Source organism: Podarcis bocagei (genome assembly GCF_964188305.1).
Source record: "Podarcis bocagei genome assembly, chromosome: 15".
Lineage (NCBI taxonomy): Eukaryota > Metazoa > Chordata > Lepidosauria > Squamata > Lacertidae > Podarcis > Podarcis bocagei.
In genome coordinates, this window is record NC_138141.1 from 8,268,606 (window position 1) to 8,284,262 (window position 15,657).

At 47.2% G+C, this 15,657-nt stretch overlaps 1 protein-coding gene across 2 annotated transcripts in view; it reads right to left on the bottom strand.

Annotated features, from left to right (window-relative positions):
* Positions 1-936: 936 nt before the first annotated feature.
* RNF122 (ring finger protein 122) overlaps positions 937-15,657 on the bottom strand; it is a 34,975-nt gene continuing 20,254 nt past the window's right edge. Inside the window, exons 3-6 of one of the 2 annotated variants that reach the window (XM_081171890.1) lie at positions 9,909-9,954; positions 8,051-8,092; positions 5,512-5,591; positions 937-1,989 (exon numbers count right to left, since the gene is read on the bottom strand). In XM_081171890.1, coding sequence (XP_081028016.1) covers positions 1,875-1,989; positions 5,512-5,591; positions 8,051-8,092; positions 9,909-9,954 — 283 coding nt within the window. In that variant the 3' untranslated portion in view covers positions 937-1,874. Of the gene's footprint in view, positions 1,990-5,511; positions 5,595-8,050; positions 8,093-9,908; positions 9,955-15,657 lie in introns of both variants that reach the window. The other variant, XM_081171889.1, reaches the window with a different exon arrangement.

Below are 15,657 nucleotides of genomic sequence, written 5' to 3' on the forward strand. Positions count from 1 at the left end.
GCTCACCCAGGGATTTGATAAGTCGAATGATAACTGCATTTCCAGCAGCCTTGACATTATTAGCTATGAGTTGGTGTGGCAGTTTTAAAACACCCTTCTATGTTTATTTCCCCCCTTATTTTATTTTTTAATTATATAATTTTGTTGTTTGCTGCCCTGACTTCCTTTGGGAGGCACGGTAGGATAGGAATTATTATTATTATTATTAATTATTATTATTATTATTATTATTATTATTATTATTATTATTATTATTATTATTATTATTTTAATACCTTGAGCCTTTAAGAAAGAAAAAAAAAAACATTTATACTGGGGATGTTGGGGATCGAACCTGGGACTTTCTACATGCAAAGCAGATACTCTGCCACTGAGCTACAATTGATCTACCAAGGATATGGAAAGTCAAGGAAGTATTTGGCCAAGTCTTACCAGCTTTTTAATTCAGCACAGCACCCTTCAATCCAGAAGTAATTTTTAAATATATTTTTTAAATTAAATTTTATATTAAGATAATGCTGATAAATTCCAACAAAGTGTTACATGCGTAAACTAGCCCTATATAAGAAAAAAAAAATAATAAGTTGAGGACACTCAAATAACTGGAATTGCTGAATACTTAGCCAGTGCTTCAACTATCTGTGACACAGCCTCTCCAAAAGTGATGATAAATACAGTGGTTTCGTTTTTGAAATGTATATATATTTTAAAAAATAAACAAAATATCAGCCAACAGGTTTCAGAGAAAGTAGATTTATTTTTCTGTACAAGGGTAAAACAGGAAGAAAAAGTTCAAAGGCCACTTAAGAAAATACATCCCGCCCCTCTTTCAAATCAAAAAGAGGAATCACACCTGTCTTTTGTTATCTCCTCCTTCCCCATGACCTGTGCATAAGGAAGGACGAGAGGCAAAGTGTGGCCCCCCCACAACCCCCCCCACTTCTAATGCAGCTATGTGGAAAAGGCAAAAACACCTTTGTGCTCTGAAAGCCACAGGTCGCATCGACACCATACATTTAAAGCACTCTTGCACCACTTTGAACAGCCATGGCTCCCCTCAAAGAATCCTGCAAACTTGAGTTTGTTAAGGCTTCTGGGAACTATAGCTGTATCCTATACAACTCTCCATACCCTCAAACTACAGTTCCCAGGATTCCTTTAGGAAAGCCCTGGCTTTTGTAGCAGTGCAGGAGTGCTTCAAAATTGATGGTGTGGACACGGGTTTTGGTGTGGAGTGTCTTCTGCAGCAGCCAGGAGGTTTCCATTTAAGTCTTACTGTAAACATGGACTCTAGGTTTTGCGGAGAAGAACCCTGTGATTGGTCTAGATCAGGCGGCGCCCAAGCTAAAGCTCCCAATTTTAATCGTAAAACGGACCCTTCTGAGGAGGGGCCCAAGTGGGGTTGGGGAACTGGCTTCCTAGAAAGAGTTCATTAGGCCTGCTAAAAGAGCCGAGGGGGGGTGGGTGCAGGGGGTCATCACCCAGCAATTGGTTCTGACCAGTATTTCCTAGACGAAGGGAAGACTTGGCATCGTAACGTCCTGTTGTAGGAACCAAGTGCAAGAGACTTGTGTTGTCCTTGTAGGATGTCCTCTGCTCCTAAGCCCTTTTGTGTGCCGGAGGACCGAGACAAACGCAGAACCTGGCACAGGTTTGACCAACCTCCCCCAAGAAATTGCCCCCAGACCGGGGACGCACAACAAGGCCAGCTTGTTGGCACTAGGTACAATTCCCCGTTGCCTCCTTCGAGGAGGAGACAGTCCCCAGTGGGAAGTGTTTGTAGCTGGGGGCACGCGTTTTAGTGCGGACCCCTCGCCCAGGCAATCATCTATGTCAGTAGAAGGTCTGCTTTGGGGGAAGCGGGAGGCTGGACGTCACACCAGCTCGTCCAAGAGGATGCTAATGCTCTGGTGAGGCTCCGCAGGGCCTGCGATGGGCTTGTTGCACATGGGGCAGACGCAGCGAACTTCCAGCCATTTCACGAGGCACCTGCAGACAAAATAGAAGTGGGGGTGGGGAAGGACGAGAGGGGGGAGGAGAGGTGTATTTTGACAGCATTAAAAGCTGAGCTGCTATAGCTTAGTCGGAAGAGCATGAGACTCTTAATCTCAGGGCCATGGATTGAACCAAAGACTGCTGCATTGCAGAACCCAGCCCTATGATTCTAGGATGATGTTTTAGCTCAAAGGTAGGGGTAAACTTCAAGGGATGTGGGTGGCGCTGTGGTCTAAACCACTGAGCCTCTTGGGCTTGCTGATCAGAAGGTCAGTGGTTCGAATCCCCACGACGGGGTGAGCTCCCATTGCTCGGTCCCTGCTCCTGCCAACCTAGCAGTTCGAAAGCTCGTCAAAGTACAAGTAGATAAATAGGTACCACTCCGGTGGAAAGGTAAACGGCGTTTCCGTGCGCTGCTCTGGTTTGCCAGAAGCGGCTCAGTCATGCTGGCCACATGACCTGGAAGCTGTACGCCAACTCCCTCGGCCAGTAAGCAAGATAAGCGCCACAACCCCAGAGTCGTCCGCGACTGGACCTAACGGTCAGGGGTCCCTTTACCTAGGGGTAAACTTCACAAATATGGCCCTCTGTCAGGCCCTTGGGAACCTCCCTAAGTCAAGCCCCCTCCCAGTCACACCCATTCTCCCCGGGCTGTCCCCTCGCAGGCTTTGCTTTTTGCCGGGCTAGAATGTGACCTTGAGCTCTGATAGAGCTTCTAACCTTGCTTTGATGGGGTTGCCGGGCAGGCTGGGCGAGTGTGTAGAAACTAGAAGACTCTGAAGGCAACATTCACATTCATCCCTCTGCCCATTTTTGCCTGTGGCCCTGCCGCACCACTGGCACACAGCCCCTATGAGGTCGCTGTGAAGGAATTACAGCACTTGGGCTCAGAAGTGTTCCCCAGCCACGAGGTAAGGTATAGCCTGGCTCACAGAGAATGCTATGGATATGCACATGCGTGTGCTTGCTCTGAGCACACATGTGGCACTGGAACTGGCATGTGCATGTTGCTTCCAGCATTTCTGGTTGCACAGGAGCCCGCAAGTGTGCAGACAGAGCCTCCAGTGGCCCAGCTGCTGCAATTCTCCTTTTCCTGCCTCTTCTGCTCCTATCCACAGCCAGACAGGGAGGCAGGGAAATGCAAGCTGCAAAGTGATCCTAGCACTGGCTTCTCCAAGTCACTTGCTCCCTGTTGCCCCACTGCCTTGCCATGGCTCCCGATTTCTCTTCGGAAAACGCCAGGGTCGGCTTGCACAAGCCAGCTGGGATTTTAACCCCAGGCGACTGCAGGTGCTGTGCTTGGCCTGACTCCCAGGGTTCTGGCACCTGCTGCATGGAGAGGATGCCAGGGGGTTAATGAATGGTTTGAACACAAGTTTATGGGCCCAGACAGATAATAATGGAGCCACCATTCATCCAGAACAACCTGGATTAGAATTGGGGATTCTGGGCTCTGTGAGCAACTGCCCTGTGTTGATCGTCTGGGGTGTTATTCAGTCCACAAGACAGGAAGATATCTCTAAAGCATCAGTGACTAATTTGGTGCCACCCAGATGTTGCTAGACTCCAACTTCCCTCATCCCTCACCATTGACCTTGCTGGCTAAGGGCCGATAAGAGCTGGAGTCCATCAATGTAAGAAGCGCACCTTGTTGGCTACCCCTGCTATAGAGGGTTTCTTCTTTGAGCTGGGACTTCACCTGAGACTCGGCAGTGTTGGGGGGCTGCCCCACCCACCATCTGCAAGCTCACTTTCAGGCTGGTCAAGTGGCAGGTTACAATTCAACCCCTGTAATAACCCGCCAAACACTATCAGGGACAGGGGAAGGAGCTTGCAATCTCAACATGTTCATGGTGGGTAAGCCCTTAAAAAAAACAAAAACGTTCTCCCCTTTTAATTTCGTTCCAGTTCTGTTTTTAATATAGCTTTTAAAGGCCTGCTGCTTTTGCTCCTAGCACTCTTGACGCTGACATTAGTGAGGAACGGAGGGGGTAACCCTATGAAGCCCCCCTCCTGTGAGGATTCAATCTGCCATCAAGGCAGCTGTTGGAAGGACAAATATTTCAAGCACGTTTGAAGCCCATGGCTCCCCCCACAAAAAACTCACGGCAACTGTAGTTTACCCTTCACAGAGCTACAATTCCCAGCACCCTTAATAAACTACAATTGCTGGGATTCTTCAAGGCAATGTGCTTTAAAAGAAATGTGTGTATGGGGTTTGTGGGGCAGGAGTTGTCCTGACCCCCTGCCTGGAACATAATCACCATCTCTGTTTCCAGCTCTAATCTAGTTGGGGGGGGGGGGCTGTTTCCAGACAACAAATGATCTTTATTAAGAGCAAGACAGCCAGAACTGCCACAGACATTGGCTGCAACTGCAACTTGTGCTTGAGCTTGCTTTCCCCTCCTCCCGTCCATTCCCCTTTTCCTTTCATGCTATGTCTTTTCTTTTAGATTGGGAGGTCGAGGGCAAGGGACCGTCTCAGAAGATATATATATATATATTAGCCTTTGGGAATAGACGGTGTGATATAAATGCCACAAACAAATGAATAATAATACGTAAATTTCCCAGAAGCCCTCCAAGAAGGAAGGATGGGGGGGAGGGGGGAGCAGCAGGCAATATGCTGCAAACCAGCCAGTAAAGCTGGCAGCTTTTTTATTTTTAAAAAGGCAATAAGAAAGAAAACAAATAGAAAACTTAAAAGAAGTTTAAGTTTTACCTTCAAATCATTTTACCTCTTCCCTGATCATTTTGACTCTATTCCAGTGGATGCTCGGGTTGCAAATGTGATCCGTGCGGGAGGCATGTTCACAACTCGCAGCTTTTGCAACCCACAGTGCCACGTCTGCGCAGGCGCAGGTTGCGATTTGGCGCTTCTGCATATGCGCAAAGCGCGATTTAGCGCTTCTGCGCATGCGCGACTGCCAAAACCTGGAAGCAACCCGTTCTGGTACTTCCAGGTTTCGGCGCATCCGTAACCTGAAAAATCGCAACCTGAAGTGTCTGTAACCCGAGGTATGATTGTATTTTGCTTCAGGGGTTCAGCCAAAATCTGCCCCAGAATTCAACTATCTTCCTCTCAGTTGAAACAAACGTAGCCCTCATTTCGATGGGTTCTTTGTTCCTACTCTTGGCTTGGCAGATGTTTTAGCCCACCTTAAGGTGCAGAGCGGATAATAAACAATCCATCAAGCAAACAATAGGTGCAACCCTGGCTCCCTTCTGACCTCCGACAATGGCTCTGAGCCTTGCCATGTCACGGTCCGGTTTGATCCAGGCCTTGGCCTACTCCTGCCAACCTCCCGTCTCGCAAAGATGCCCTCCCTCCCCGCAGCCCAAGAGGTTTTCAGAAACAAAAGCCGGGCTCCCTCCCCTCGCCTCTTTCTGTGGGCAAAGGCGCCCATCTCCTCTCCCCAGCCGCATGCACCAAAGGGCGTTAACTGAACGCCAGGCGTCTTGCCAAGCCGAGAGGCACAAAAGCAGCTATTTGGCCCATCCTTGGCAGCTACTCACTTTCTGTGGAAGGCATGTTGGCATGGCAACACTCCCAGCTCATCTTTCACTTTAAAGTCTTCTAGGCAGACGGCACAAGTCTGCTGTGGAGAAAGGGGGGGGGGAGAGAAGAAGAGGCGTACATTACAAAGCTGTCTCCTGCGTGCCCACCCACAGCAGATCTCAGTGCGAAAGACGGGCCTCGTCATGTTTTGCAAAGGCTGGGTGAGAAACAGGAGTTAGAACGGGGCAGATTCAGAGGAACTGCCCAGTTTTGCTTCTGGCCAAATCATTTGACCCAGTTGCCGCGGAAGAGACACAGCTCGGTCCCACGTTCAGTTCCTGGGATCTTCAGGGCAGGGCTCGGGTACTACTGCAATGCGCTCTACGTGGGGCTACCTTTGAAGGTGACTCGGAAACTGCAGTTAATCCAGAATGCGGGAGCTAGACTGGTGACTGGGAGCGGCCACCGAGACCATATAATACCGGTCCTGAAAGATCTTCATTGGCTCCCAGTACGTTTCCGAGCACAATTCAAAGTGCTGGTGCTGACCTTTAAAGCCCTAAATGGCCTCGGCCCAGTATACCTGAAGGAGCGTCTCCACCCCCATCATCCAGCCCGGACACTGAGGTCCAGCGCCAAGGGCCTTCTGGCAGTTCCCTCGCTGCGAGAAGCCAAGTTACAGGGAACCAGGCAGAGGGCCTTCTCGGTAGTGGCGCCTACCCTGTGGAATGCCCTCCCAGCAGATGTCAAGGCAATAAACAACTATTTTACTTTTAAAAGACAACTGAAGGTGGCCCTGTTTAGGGAAGCTTTTATTGTCTGACACTGTATTGTTTTTAATATTCGGTTGGAAGCCGCCCAGAGTGGCTGGGGAAACTCAGCTAGTTGGGCGGGGTATAAATAATAAATTATTATTATTATTATTATTATTATTAATTGTCCTGGGGTTGTGTTGAGTTGTGTGGATCTGTGACCAATTCCATTTGGGCTGCAGCAGCTGGAGGAAGCTACCCTGGTCCAAGAAAATGTGTGGCCCCCCCTCTGAACGGCAACAACACTTCAGGGTCTCTGGCAGAGGTCTTTCATGTCACTTACTACTCACGAGGTGCCCAAGTCTCAACCTGGAACCTTCTGCATGCAAAGTAAAAAAAACACACGAGCTCTACTCTCTTAGGGTTCCTTCTTTCCTTCCTGCCAGGGATTTTGCTTCAGTCTCACTGATATTCACGGAATAACAGTTTATCTGTGTAAGTGTTTGGCAAATTTTGATTAGTCTTCTATGGGAAGATGCAAGGCAGAAAAAGGAGGTGCTGCTTCACACAGCACATAATGAAAGCCATGGCACTTGCTCCTCCAAAATGGAGTTAAAAAGAGTTTAGACAAATTCATGGAGCCTAGCAATGGCTATGAGCTGTGATGGCTGTGCACAGCTTTTAGTGTTGAAGGTAGTGTGCCTTGAAAAGACAATTAAGGTAAAGCTTAATGAAGGATAAAGCTATCAGTGGCTGCTGGTTATCATAGCTACATACCGTGTCCAATTCTGGGCACCACAGTTTAAGAAGGATGTTGACAAGCTGGAATGTGTACAAAGTAGGGCAAACTAAGAGGATCAAGGGTCTGGAAAGTAAGCCTTATGAGGAACGGTTGAAAGAGCTGGGTATATTTCACATGGAAAAGAGGAGACTAAGAGGAGATAGGATAGCCATCTTTAAATATCTCAAGGGCTGTCACATGGAAGAGGGAGCAAGCTTTTGGTGGCTAATGTAGATTACCTCTATATACTTTCTGCACCATTTTCAATTTAGAAAGAGTAAAAATTTCGAGGTCTTAGAACAAAGGAAGGGTGTCAATATGTGTATATGTACGTAATGATTAGAATGATGGTATGGTTTTATTTGTAGATGTGTGTTTTTGTTTGTTTTTTTCTCTTGTATTTTGTTTTCTTGTTTGTACTGTTTTATTTTGGATTCAATGTTTGTAATTTCTGTTGTAATTTTGCATTGAAAATAAATTTTTTTAAAAAAAAACTGGAAGAGGGAGCCAGCTTGTTTTCTCCTGCTCTGGAGGCCAGGACTCGAACCAATGACTTCAAGTTACAAGAAAGGAGATTCCAACTTTCTGACAGTCAGAGCTGTTCGACAGTGGAATGGACTCCCTCAGGAGGTGATGGAGGTTTTAAAGCAGAGTTTGGATGGCCATCTGTCTTGGATGCTTTAGCTGAGATTTCTGCATTGCAGGGGGTTGGACTAGATGACCCTTGGGGTCCCTTCCAACTCTACAATTCTATGATTCTCTCTCCACTGCCGGAGGCAGTATGATTCTGAACAGCGTTTGCTGGGAATCACAAGTGGGGAGAGTGTTGTTGCATTTTGACCCCGATTTTGAGCTTCCCATAGGACTCTGGTTTGCCACTGTGGCCTCTGGCCTGATCCGGCAGCGCTCTTCTTACTTTCCCCTCCCCATGTGCCCCAGAAAGAAACTGCAAGGGAGCCTTGCTTTCTAAACGTTGGTTAAAAGCCAGCCCCTTTCATCCATCAAAGTGGATTCTATACTCACCCCATGTAAGTTTAGCTTTCTGGCATCACCTTTTAAAACCACCTGAGAGGAAGAAAGGAAAGAGAAGGAGGCAGATTAGCATCAGGGCACCAGAAATGAATGATCAGGGCATGTATTTTAATCCTGCTGACTACTGTGCAGACAGACAGTGACTGCTGCTGAACACTGAAAACCTTGGTTTATACAGAAACCACATAAATCACACAGGCAGACTTGCTGGGTGGGGAGATTTGGCCCAGATAATTCGGGCTTTGGCAAACTTCCCCATTGTTTCTCTCTTTGCTCAAACTTTTCCGTCCTTTCTGATCAGCACATAGCTTTGACTCTTCGTGGAAACGTCTGCTGTGCAAGCGCATATCTGCAATACAGCAGCGCCCTGCAAAAGCCACACTGAGGTCTGAGTTGTGTAGGTATTGGTGAGTGAAGGTGTACAGTTCGTGGGTGGAAGGACAACTGCAAACTACTGATTGCCAGGTTATTCTGACGAAAACAGAAAAAGTGATGGAAACTGCCGATGTTCGCTTATTCATCTCACATCCGGAACATAAATCACTCTGTTGGTATTCACGGTTTGCTCCCACCCCAGCCCACAAATGATATGCAATTGGTGATACGTAATTGTCATCAATTGATTTGAATTGTGTTTCCTTTGCACTGAATGGAATGTTGTGGAAATAGTCACCTCATACATTACACTGAATCCGTCAATCTATGTGAATAAATATGCAAAATCCGTCAAATAGCAGAGAGATGAGTAACTCTGCATTTGGTGGAAACTGAGCCGCAGCAGAACGGAAGCAGCACAGATTGTCATGAAAACAAGACACAACGGAAACAACCAGTGCTTTTTTTCCTGGGGCTCCTCAAGAGCACGCAGTACTGGCACCCTTTCCGCCCAAATGTTAAAAGTGTGGCACTTAACAACTTCATGGTTAGTAATGCCAACTTTTTTCCAATTAAAAAAACCACAGGAAACAACTGTCTTCTTACATCCAGAATGTTGATAGGTAGGGGCTGTGGAAAGATTAATATTGCACACCTAACACCAACCACTGTCTCTGCATGCTAGCCAGAGTGGAAGTTGGTAGTGGCGGGCAGGCAAGTTTCTACACCAGCCTGGAGCTGGCACAACAACCAGGCCTCATGCCGTCATGTGTTGGCAATACAGCAGGCTCAGGATTCCTTCCCTGCCTCTGGAACATGGCATTTTGGGTCTTCCTGCTGCTGGTGGGTTCCTAACCAGTAGCACTTCCCCATGTTTGGTAGGTGGAAAGTGGTGCTCCACACTACCTGAATGAGGCCAGTGTAATTCTGCAGGCAGAGGCTGGCAGGACAGAGAGACACCTCTGCCTTCTATCCCTGCCCAAAGGGGAGAACGCATTGCTCTGTTCCTTCAGATTGCTCGGTTGGCTGGTTGTCAGGTGCTTGGGAAGCGCTGTGCAATGGGGGCACAGAAGCAGGTGTCCAAAAAGCCACTTTTCGCCAAGCTATGCTTTTATGTGCCCCACACATGGCGTCACTTGTAGGGCAGGAGGCTGCAGCTTGCACAAAATGGCCTCGCAGGGAAATGGGAACACTTGGTGGGCCAGATTAGGCCTATGGGACAGAGCTTCCTCGCTGCATATAAAATTTCAGCTTTACATGGCTATGCTAGGGATACAAGACTGGCAAAAGATTCCCTGCTTTGTTCTAGATTATGAACATCTCACTTCCCGTTGCACACTAAGGTGCTGGCAAGCCCAGAAAGAGGCATCTCAGCTCCTTCCTATACCTGCTCAGGAACTAAACCATTCCCTTGATCATAGTTTGGAAAGCAAAAGGGGAAAAAATATTTAAAACCAGGTCATAGCCCTGTTACCTCTTTGTAGCCAAATCTTTCACTCTGTGCCTGATGTCGAAGTTTACTGCAGAGGGAAAGGGAACATTTTTTAAGTTAACAGGAAAAACCCAAACCTGCTAAAATACTTCTAATAAAGGAGAGACTACCAGCTTCTAAGGCAATCTGCTATGCTAGCAAACAGCTCATACCATCCAGCAGTTCTTCTTTATGCTTACGCTAAATCCAGTGTGGAGAACCGTTGCCCTCCAGATGTTGCTGAACTACAATTCCCATCATCCTTGGCCATGCTTGTGGGGCTGATGGGAGTTGCGGTTCAGCAGTATCTCAAGGCTTGTCTACTGTGCACCCATTTTTCAATCACTCGGTCCCACAAAGATACACTACTTACGGTCTTAGGTGACCTGTGTGATCCCAGCCAAACTGACGACTTCCCCTGCTCTCACAGAAACCTAATGCAAACATACTCCCAGTTTTGCCCTCTATTTGTAACAATGTCATGCCTTCAGAGCAGCTGATCTGCATCAGAGTTTTTATCAACACATGGAAGAAAAGGCAGGATAGTTGTTAAGGCCAAGAAATCCCTAAACATTGGAACTCAATAGACAGCAAGCCGGCTCCTTCGCTGTACTCTTTCGAGTTCCTGCTTAAAACATTTTTGTTTAGTCAAGCCTGCCCAGGCATATGGAAGCTACATGTGTTAATCTGTTTTTAGTTTATTGTTGATTTTAATCGGCTTTTGAATGTTTTTCAATATGTGGTTTTAACCGCCTTTTATTGATAATGCTTTTCCCCTTTTCTTGTTGCAAACTGCTTTGAGGGTTTATTACGATCACGTGGCATATATAGGTCGTTAAAAATAAATAAATGAACTGTCATGTCAAAGACAAGCGGCGAGGCTTTGTTATGTTAAACTGGCAACATCTCATTTGATTGCAGTAATTTTATATGTGGGGCTGCCTTTAAAGATTATTTTACAAGAACTTATATTTAAAAGTGTATGCATGATGTGTTTCCCAATTAATCCTGGGTGCTTTTGAAGTAGATTTAAATATTTCTGCAATTGATTCATCTAAACCAGGGAGGGGGAGCATTCTTTTGCTTGCGGGCTTCATTCTCTCCTGGGCAAATTTCTGAGGGATGAATGCCACTACAGGGCAATGCCAAGAGCAGAGATGTCTAGAGTAATGGTACATTCTAGCCACACAAACGTCGTAGGTTTCTACACATGTGCGCAAACATGCCCTCCATCCAGGTGAGCAGGCGGCATTAAGGACACATTCCTACCCAACAGAAGCACGCAAGGAGTATGCAAAGAAAGATAAGTAAGGGGTGTGGCCTGGGAACAGGGGCGTGGCCTAATGAGAATCCCGAGGGCCAGATTTGGCCCCTGGGCTTGCAGTCCTCACCTCTGTACTAAGCAATTTAATCAGTGGAACATTGCAACCCCAGCAAGAAACAACAAATAAACTCAATGTGCAATTATTGCCTACATTCTCTATGGACTTCTGAATGATGGCTTATCACCACAGATTGGGAGGCTGGTTTTCCAGAGAGCCGTTCGGCAAAAAGAAAAACAACAACCAATTGGTCCCAGGCAGATAAAACTTGCTGGGATTGGGTGCACAGAGTCATTCCTGCTTCCAGAACTTTTTTTCCCTAGGACTGCAAAGCAGAGGAAAGTGCGAATGCAACAGCTCAGCCATATGCTTCAAGATTGGGAGCTCAATGGAAAACAAGCTGGAGCTGCCCCTGGGCAGGCAGTTAAAATGCTGGCGATGAACCTGCCTCCAATCCTGAGGCTTAGAACTTTTGGTCAAGGCTCATTCAGACACCTTGCCAGGACAAGCACCCTTTCACTGCTGTGGAAGTCAAACTTCATGGCCTGAGCTGCTGGAGGCAGGAAACGGACAGTGAATAATAGTTTTGTTTGGGACTCACATAGATTTCTTTGTGCCCAAGCAGCACAAAGGGCTGGGCGAGGGGCCACCACATGGGAAAGAGCTGTAGCTCAGTGGTAGAGCATCTGCTTTGCATGCAGAAGGTCTCTGGTTCAATCCCCAGCACCTCCAGGTAGAAGCCATGCCAATGTCATTTTGACTTTCAGCCACATCAATCAAGAAGGACCGAAGAGCGCTAAAGAACTCTGTATCTGGAGAGTGGGATTAAGAGTGCTGAAACCTCAACCTAATCCTAAAAACTGAGGCCAAATATGCCCAGAACCAACTTTTTTACTCTCGTCTTGTCGCATCTTCTGGCTGGGATGGCGTCAGTTGAACCTTTTAGTTTAGCAATGTAACACTGGTGATTTGCAAAGTTTGCAGAGTCTGTTGGGCCTATTAATATAAGACAGCCGCTTTAATATTTTTTACAAAGCCTGCTGAAAACATTTTAGTTTAGGCAGGCCTACCCAGGCATGTGATTTTATTACGCATATTAAAGGTAAAGGGACCCCTGACCATTAGGTCCACTCGTGGCCAACTCTGGGGTTGTGACGCTCATCTCGCTTTATTGGCCGAGGGAGCCGGCGTACAGCTTCCGGGACATGTGGCCAGCATGACTAAGCCGCTTCTGGCGAACCAGAGCAGTGCACAGAAATGCCGTTTACCTTCCCGCTGGAGCGGTACCTATATATCTACTTGCACTTTGATGTGCTTTCGAACTGCTAGGTTGGCAAGAGCAGGCAGCGAGCAACGGGAGCTCACCCCGCCGTGGGGATTCGAACCGCCAACCTTCTGATCGGCAAGTCCTAGGCTCTGTGGTTTAACCCACAGCGCCACCCGCGTCCCCATATTACACATATTACTCCATCTATATTTTGATCACTATATTATGCCTACTTGTTTTTAGTCTGTTAATTTATCGGTAATTTCTAAACGTATTTTACTTCCTTGAGGTTGTTGTATTTTAATTCAGTGCTATATAAATCTTGCAAAAGTAAATAAATGAAACTCATGTAACAAACATGCTCAGCTCTCAAAAAGTCTACAGTAAATATTGTTGACAAAACTTCAATGATGGCTAACTCAATCTAAACAAGAGCATTCAAATTTCCAATGGAGGAGGTTGAGAGATCTCCCTTAAAACTTTCTCTCAAAGTAGATATTGCCGCTTGCCCTGGGAAAAGTCAACGCTGACTACGTCTTTTCTTTAGGGATTTTGATGGAGACAGAAGCTCCAAAGAAAAGCTGAAAGAAATCGGCTCTTTGTCATCTATTTGGCTATTCCTAGACATCCCGGCTGCAGGCAAATGCATAGTTTAAAAATAAGTTTTCTATAAATAGCCGATGGAAGCAAGACATGTCTCTTCTTTTCCCCAGAAACAATGGATCTGTCTACCACCTGAATGAGGCCCTCCCCTCTGCAACTTCCTGCCATTTCCTGTTTCGTGAAGACAAGAGCTGGTCATCTTAGCTTGGCAGAATGTCCTCGGCTGGTTGTTTCTCAAGGGAGTGGTCACACAAATATAAACATCTGGTGCCAAGGCAAAGCAATTATTCCAGAAAGGAAGGGTTAAAACTGGGTGGGGTGGGGTGCGTAGCTTTTTCATTTTAAGGTGGGGAAATGGCTAATGGCTTGTGCATGTGTCATAAGAGAGCTTCACAAAATTATTTGCAGTGGTGAAGAGCTCTCTCACTCTCTCTCATTGGGATCAAACGATCTCGGTCCAGTATATCTGAAGGAGCGTCTCCACCCCCATCGTTCTACCCGGACACTGAGGTCCAGCACCGAGGGCCTTCTGGTGGTTCCCTCACCGCGATAAGCCAAGTTACATGGAATCAGGCAGAGGGCCTTCTTGGTAGTGGCACCTGCCCTGTGGAACACCCTCCTACCAGATGTCAAAGAGAAAAACAACTACCAGACTTTTAGACGACATCTGAAGGCAGCCCTGTTTAGGGAAGCTTTTAATGTTTGATGCATTACTGTATTTTAATATTGTGTTGGAAGCCACTCAGAGGCAGTAATTCTTAGAGGAAGGGCTGTAGCTCAGTGGCCGAACATCTGCTTTGAATGCGGAAGGTTCCAGGTTCAATCCTCTGGAGAGCCTCTGCCAGTCCCTGTAGACCAGCGGTTCTCAACCTGTGGGACCCCAGATGTTGTCAAACTACAACTCCCATCACCCTTAGCTAGCAAGGCCAAAGCTCAGGGATGATGGGAGTTGTAGTCCAACAACATCTGGGGACCCACTGAGCAAAGATGGTCTGACTCGGTATAAGGCAGCTTCCTATGTGCCTATGGTCTCACAACAGTAGAGGCTGGGAATCAGGAATGCTGAACTACGACGGCTGCTGGCCTGATCCAGCTGGACGCGTGTGCGTAAAGAGAGAAAGGGAGGCAAGCCTCTATTTTATCCCAATGTCTTAGGAACCTTGCCCCCATGTGCAATTTCCAAAGAGCTTGAATTTAAAGTATCTTGCAAGTCCCACAACTGGCATATTGTTTGCACCCATCTGTGTATTGTTTGCACCCACAACCAATCTGGATATACAATGGGGACTGCAAGCTCAATATGTGGAGCATCCTTTGTTTGCCCAGGAATGACATATATCAGCCTGGGGATTGAACTGCCCTAAGAGGTTATGACCTATGCATGGCTTAGCAAAGAAGTAGCTCTAAATCATACTCAACCCTTCTCTCTCTTTCTTTTTTTGGTATTTGCTCAGGGGACTAGATAAAAGCCTCATTGTCCACAAGGCTAAAGCCAGGAGGCCCAGGCCTTCGCGGCACAGAGCAAAATTCATTCCTCCGCTAACTAATCTGCACATCCTACGTGGCATGGGGCAAAGTCTCCTCTGGCAAAAGCTGCACCCAGCATTGCATTCCGACTCCCACCCGTCCTTGCACATTCATGACGGGCATGGAAGCAACACTCAGAAGCAGTTTGGCAGAAAGAAACCCAAGCCAACAATTGCTCAGGCCTTGAATGGATGGGGCTTGAACTGAATTAGAGCCCTGAGAGATTTGGGGTGGAGGAATCATAGCTCAGGCCTCATTTCCACTAGAGCAGTATTAAAGGTAAAGGGACCCCTGACCATTAGTCCAGTTGCGGACGACTCTGGGGTTGCAACGCTCATCTCACTTTACTGGCTGAGGGAGCCGGTGTACAGCTTCCAGGTCATGTGGCCAGCATGACTAAGCCGCTTCTGGAGAACCAGAGCAGCGTACGGAAATGCCCTCTACCTTCCCGCCGGAGTGGTACCTATTTATCTACTTGCACTTTGACGTGCTTTTGAACTGCTAGGTTGGCAGGAGCAGGGACTGAGCGACAGGAGCTCACCCCGTCGCGGGGATTCGAACTGCTGAGCTTCTGATTGGCAAGTCCTAGGCTCTGTGGTTTAACCCACAGTGCCACCCGTGTCCCTAGAGCAGTATTACATCACAGTTTAAACAGTCACAGCTTCCCCCGAAGAATCACAGGGACTGCAGTTGGTTAAGAGCACTGACAGTTGTAAGGAGACCCTCCCCGTCCCCTCGATTCGCAGAGCGGTCTAATGGTCGATCTCTCTTCACAGGGAACTCTGCAAATTGTAGCTCCGTGAAGGGGACAGGTGACTCTTAGCAGCTCTTGACATCCGTAACAAACTATACTCCCCAGGATTCTTTGGGGGCCTGAGATGGGGCCTGAGTGGCAGAGCAGATGGTTTATATGCAAACCTTCCACATCCTATGTTCCCTCCACTTAAAAGGATTCAGGTGACAGGAGAGAGACGTCTGCCAGAGGTCTTAAAAGAGAGCCTCTGCTAATCAGGAAAGACCATACTGGGCTATA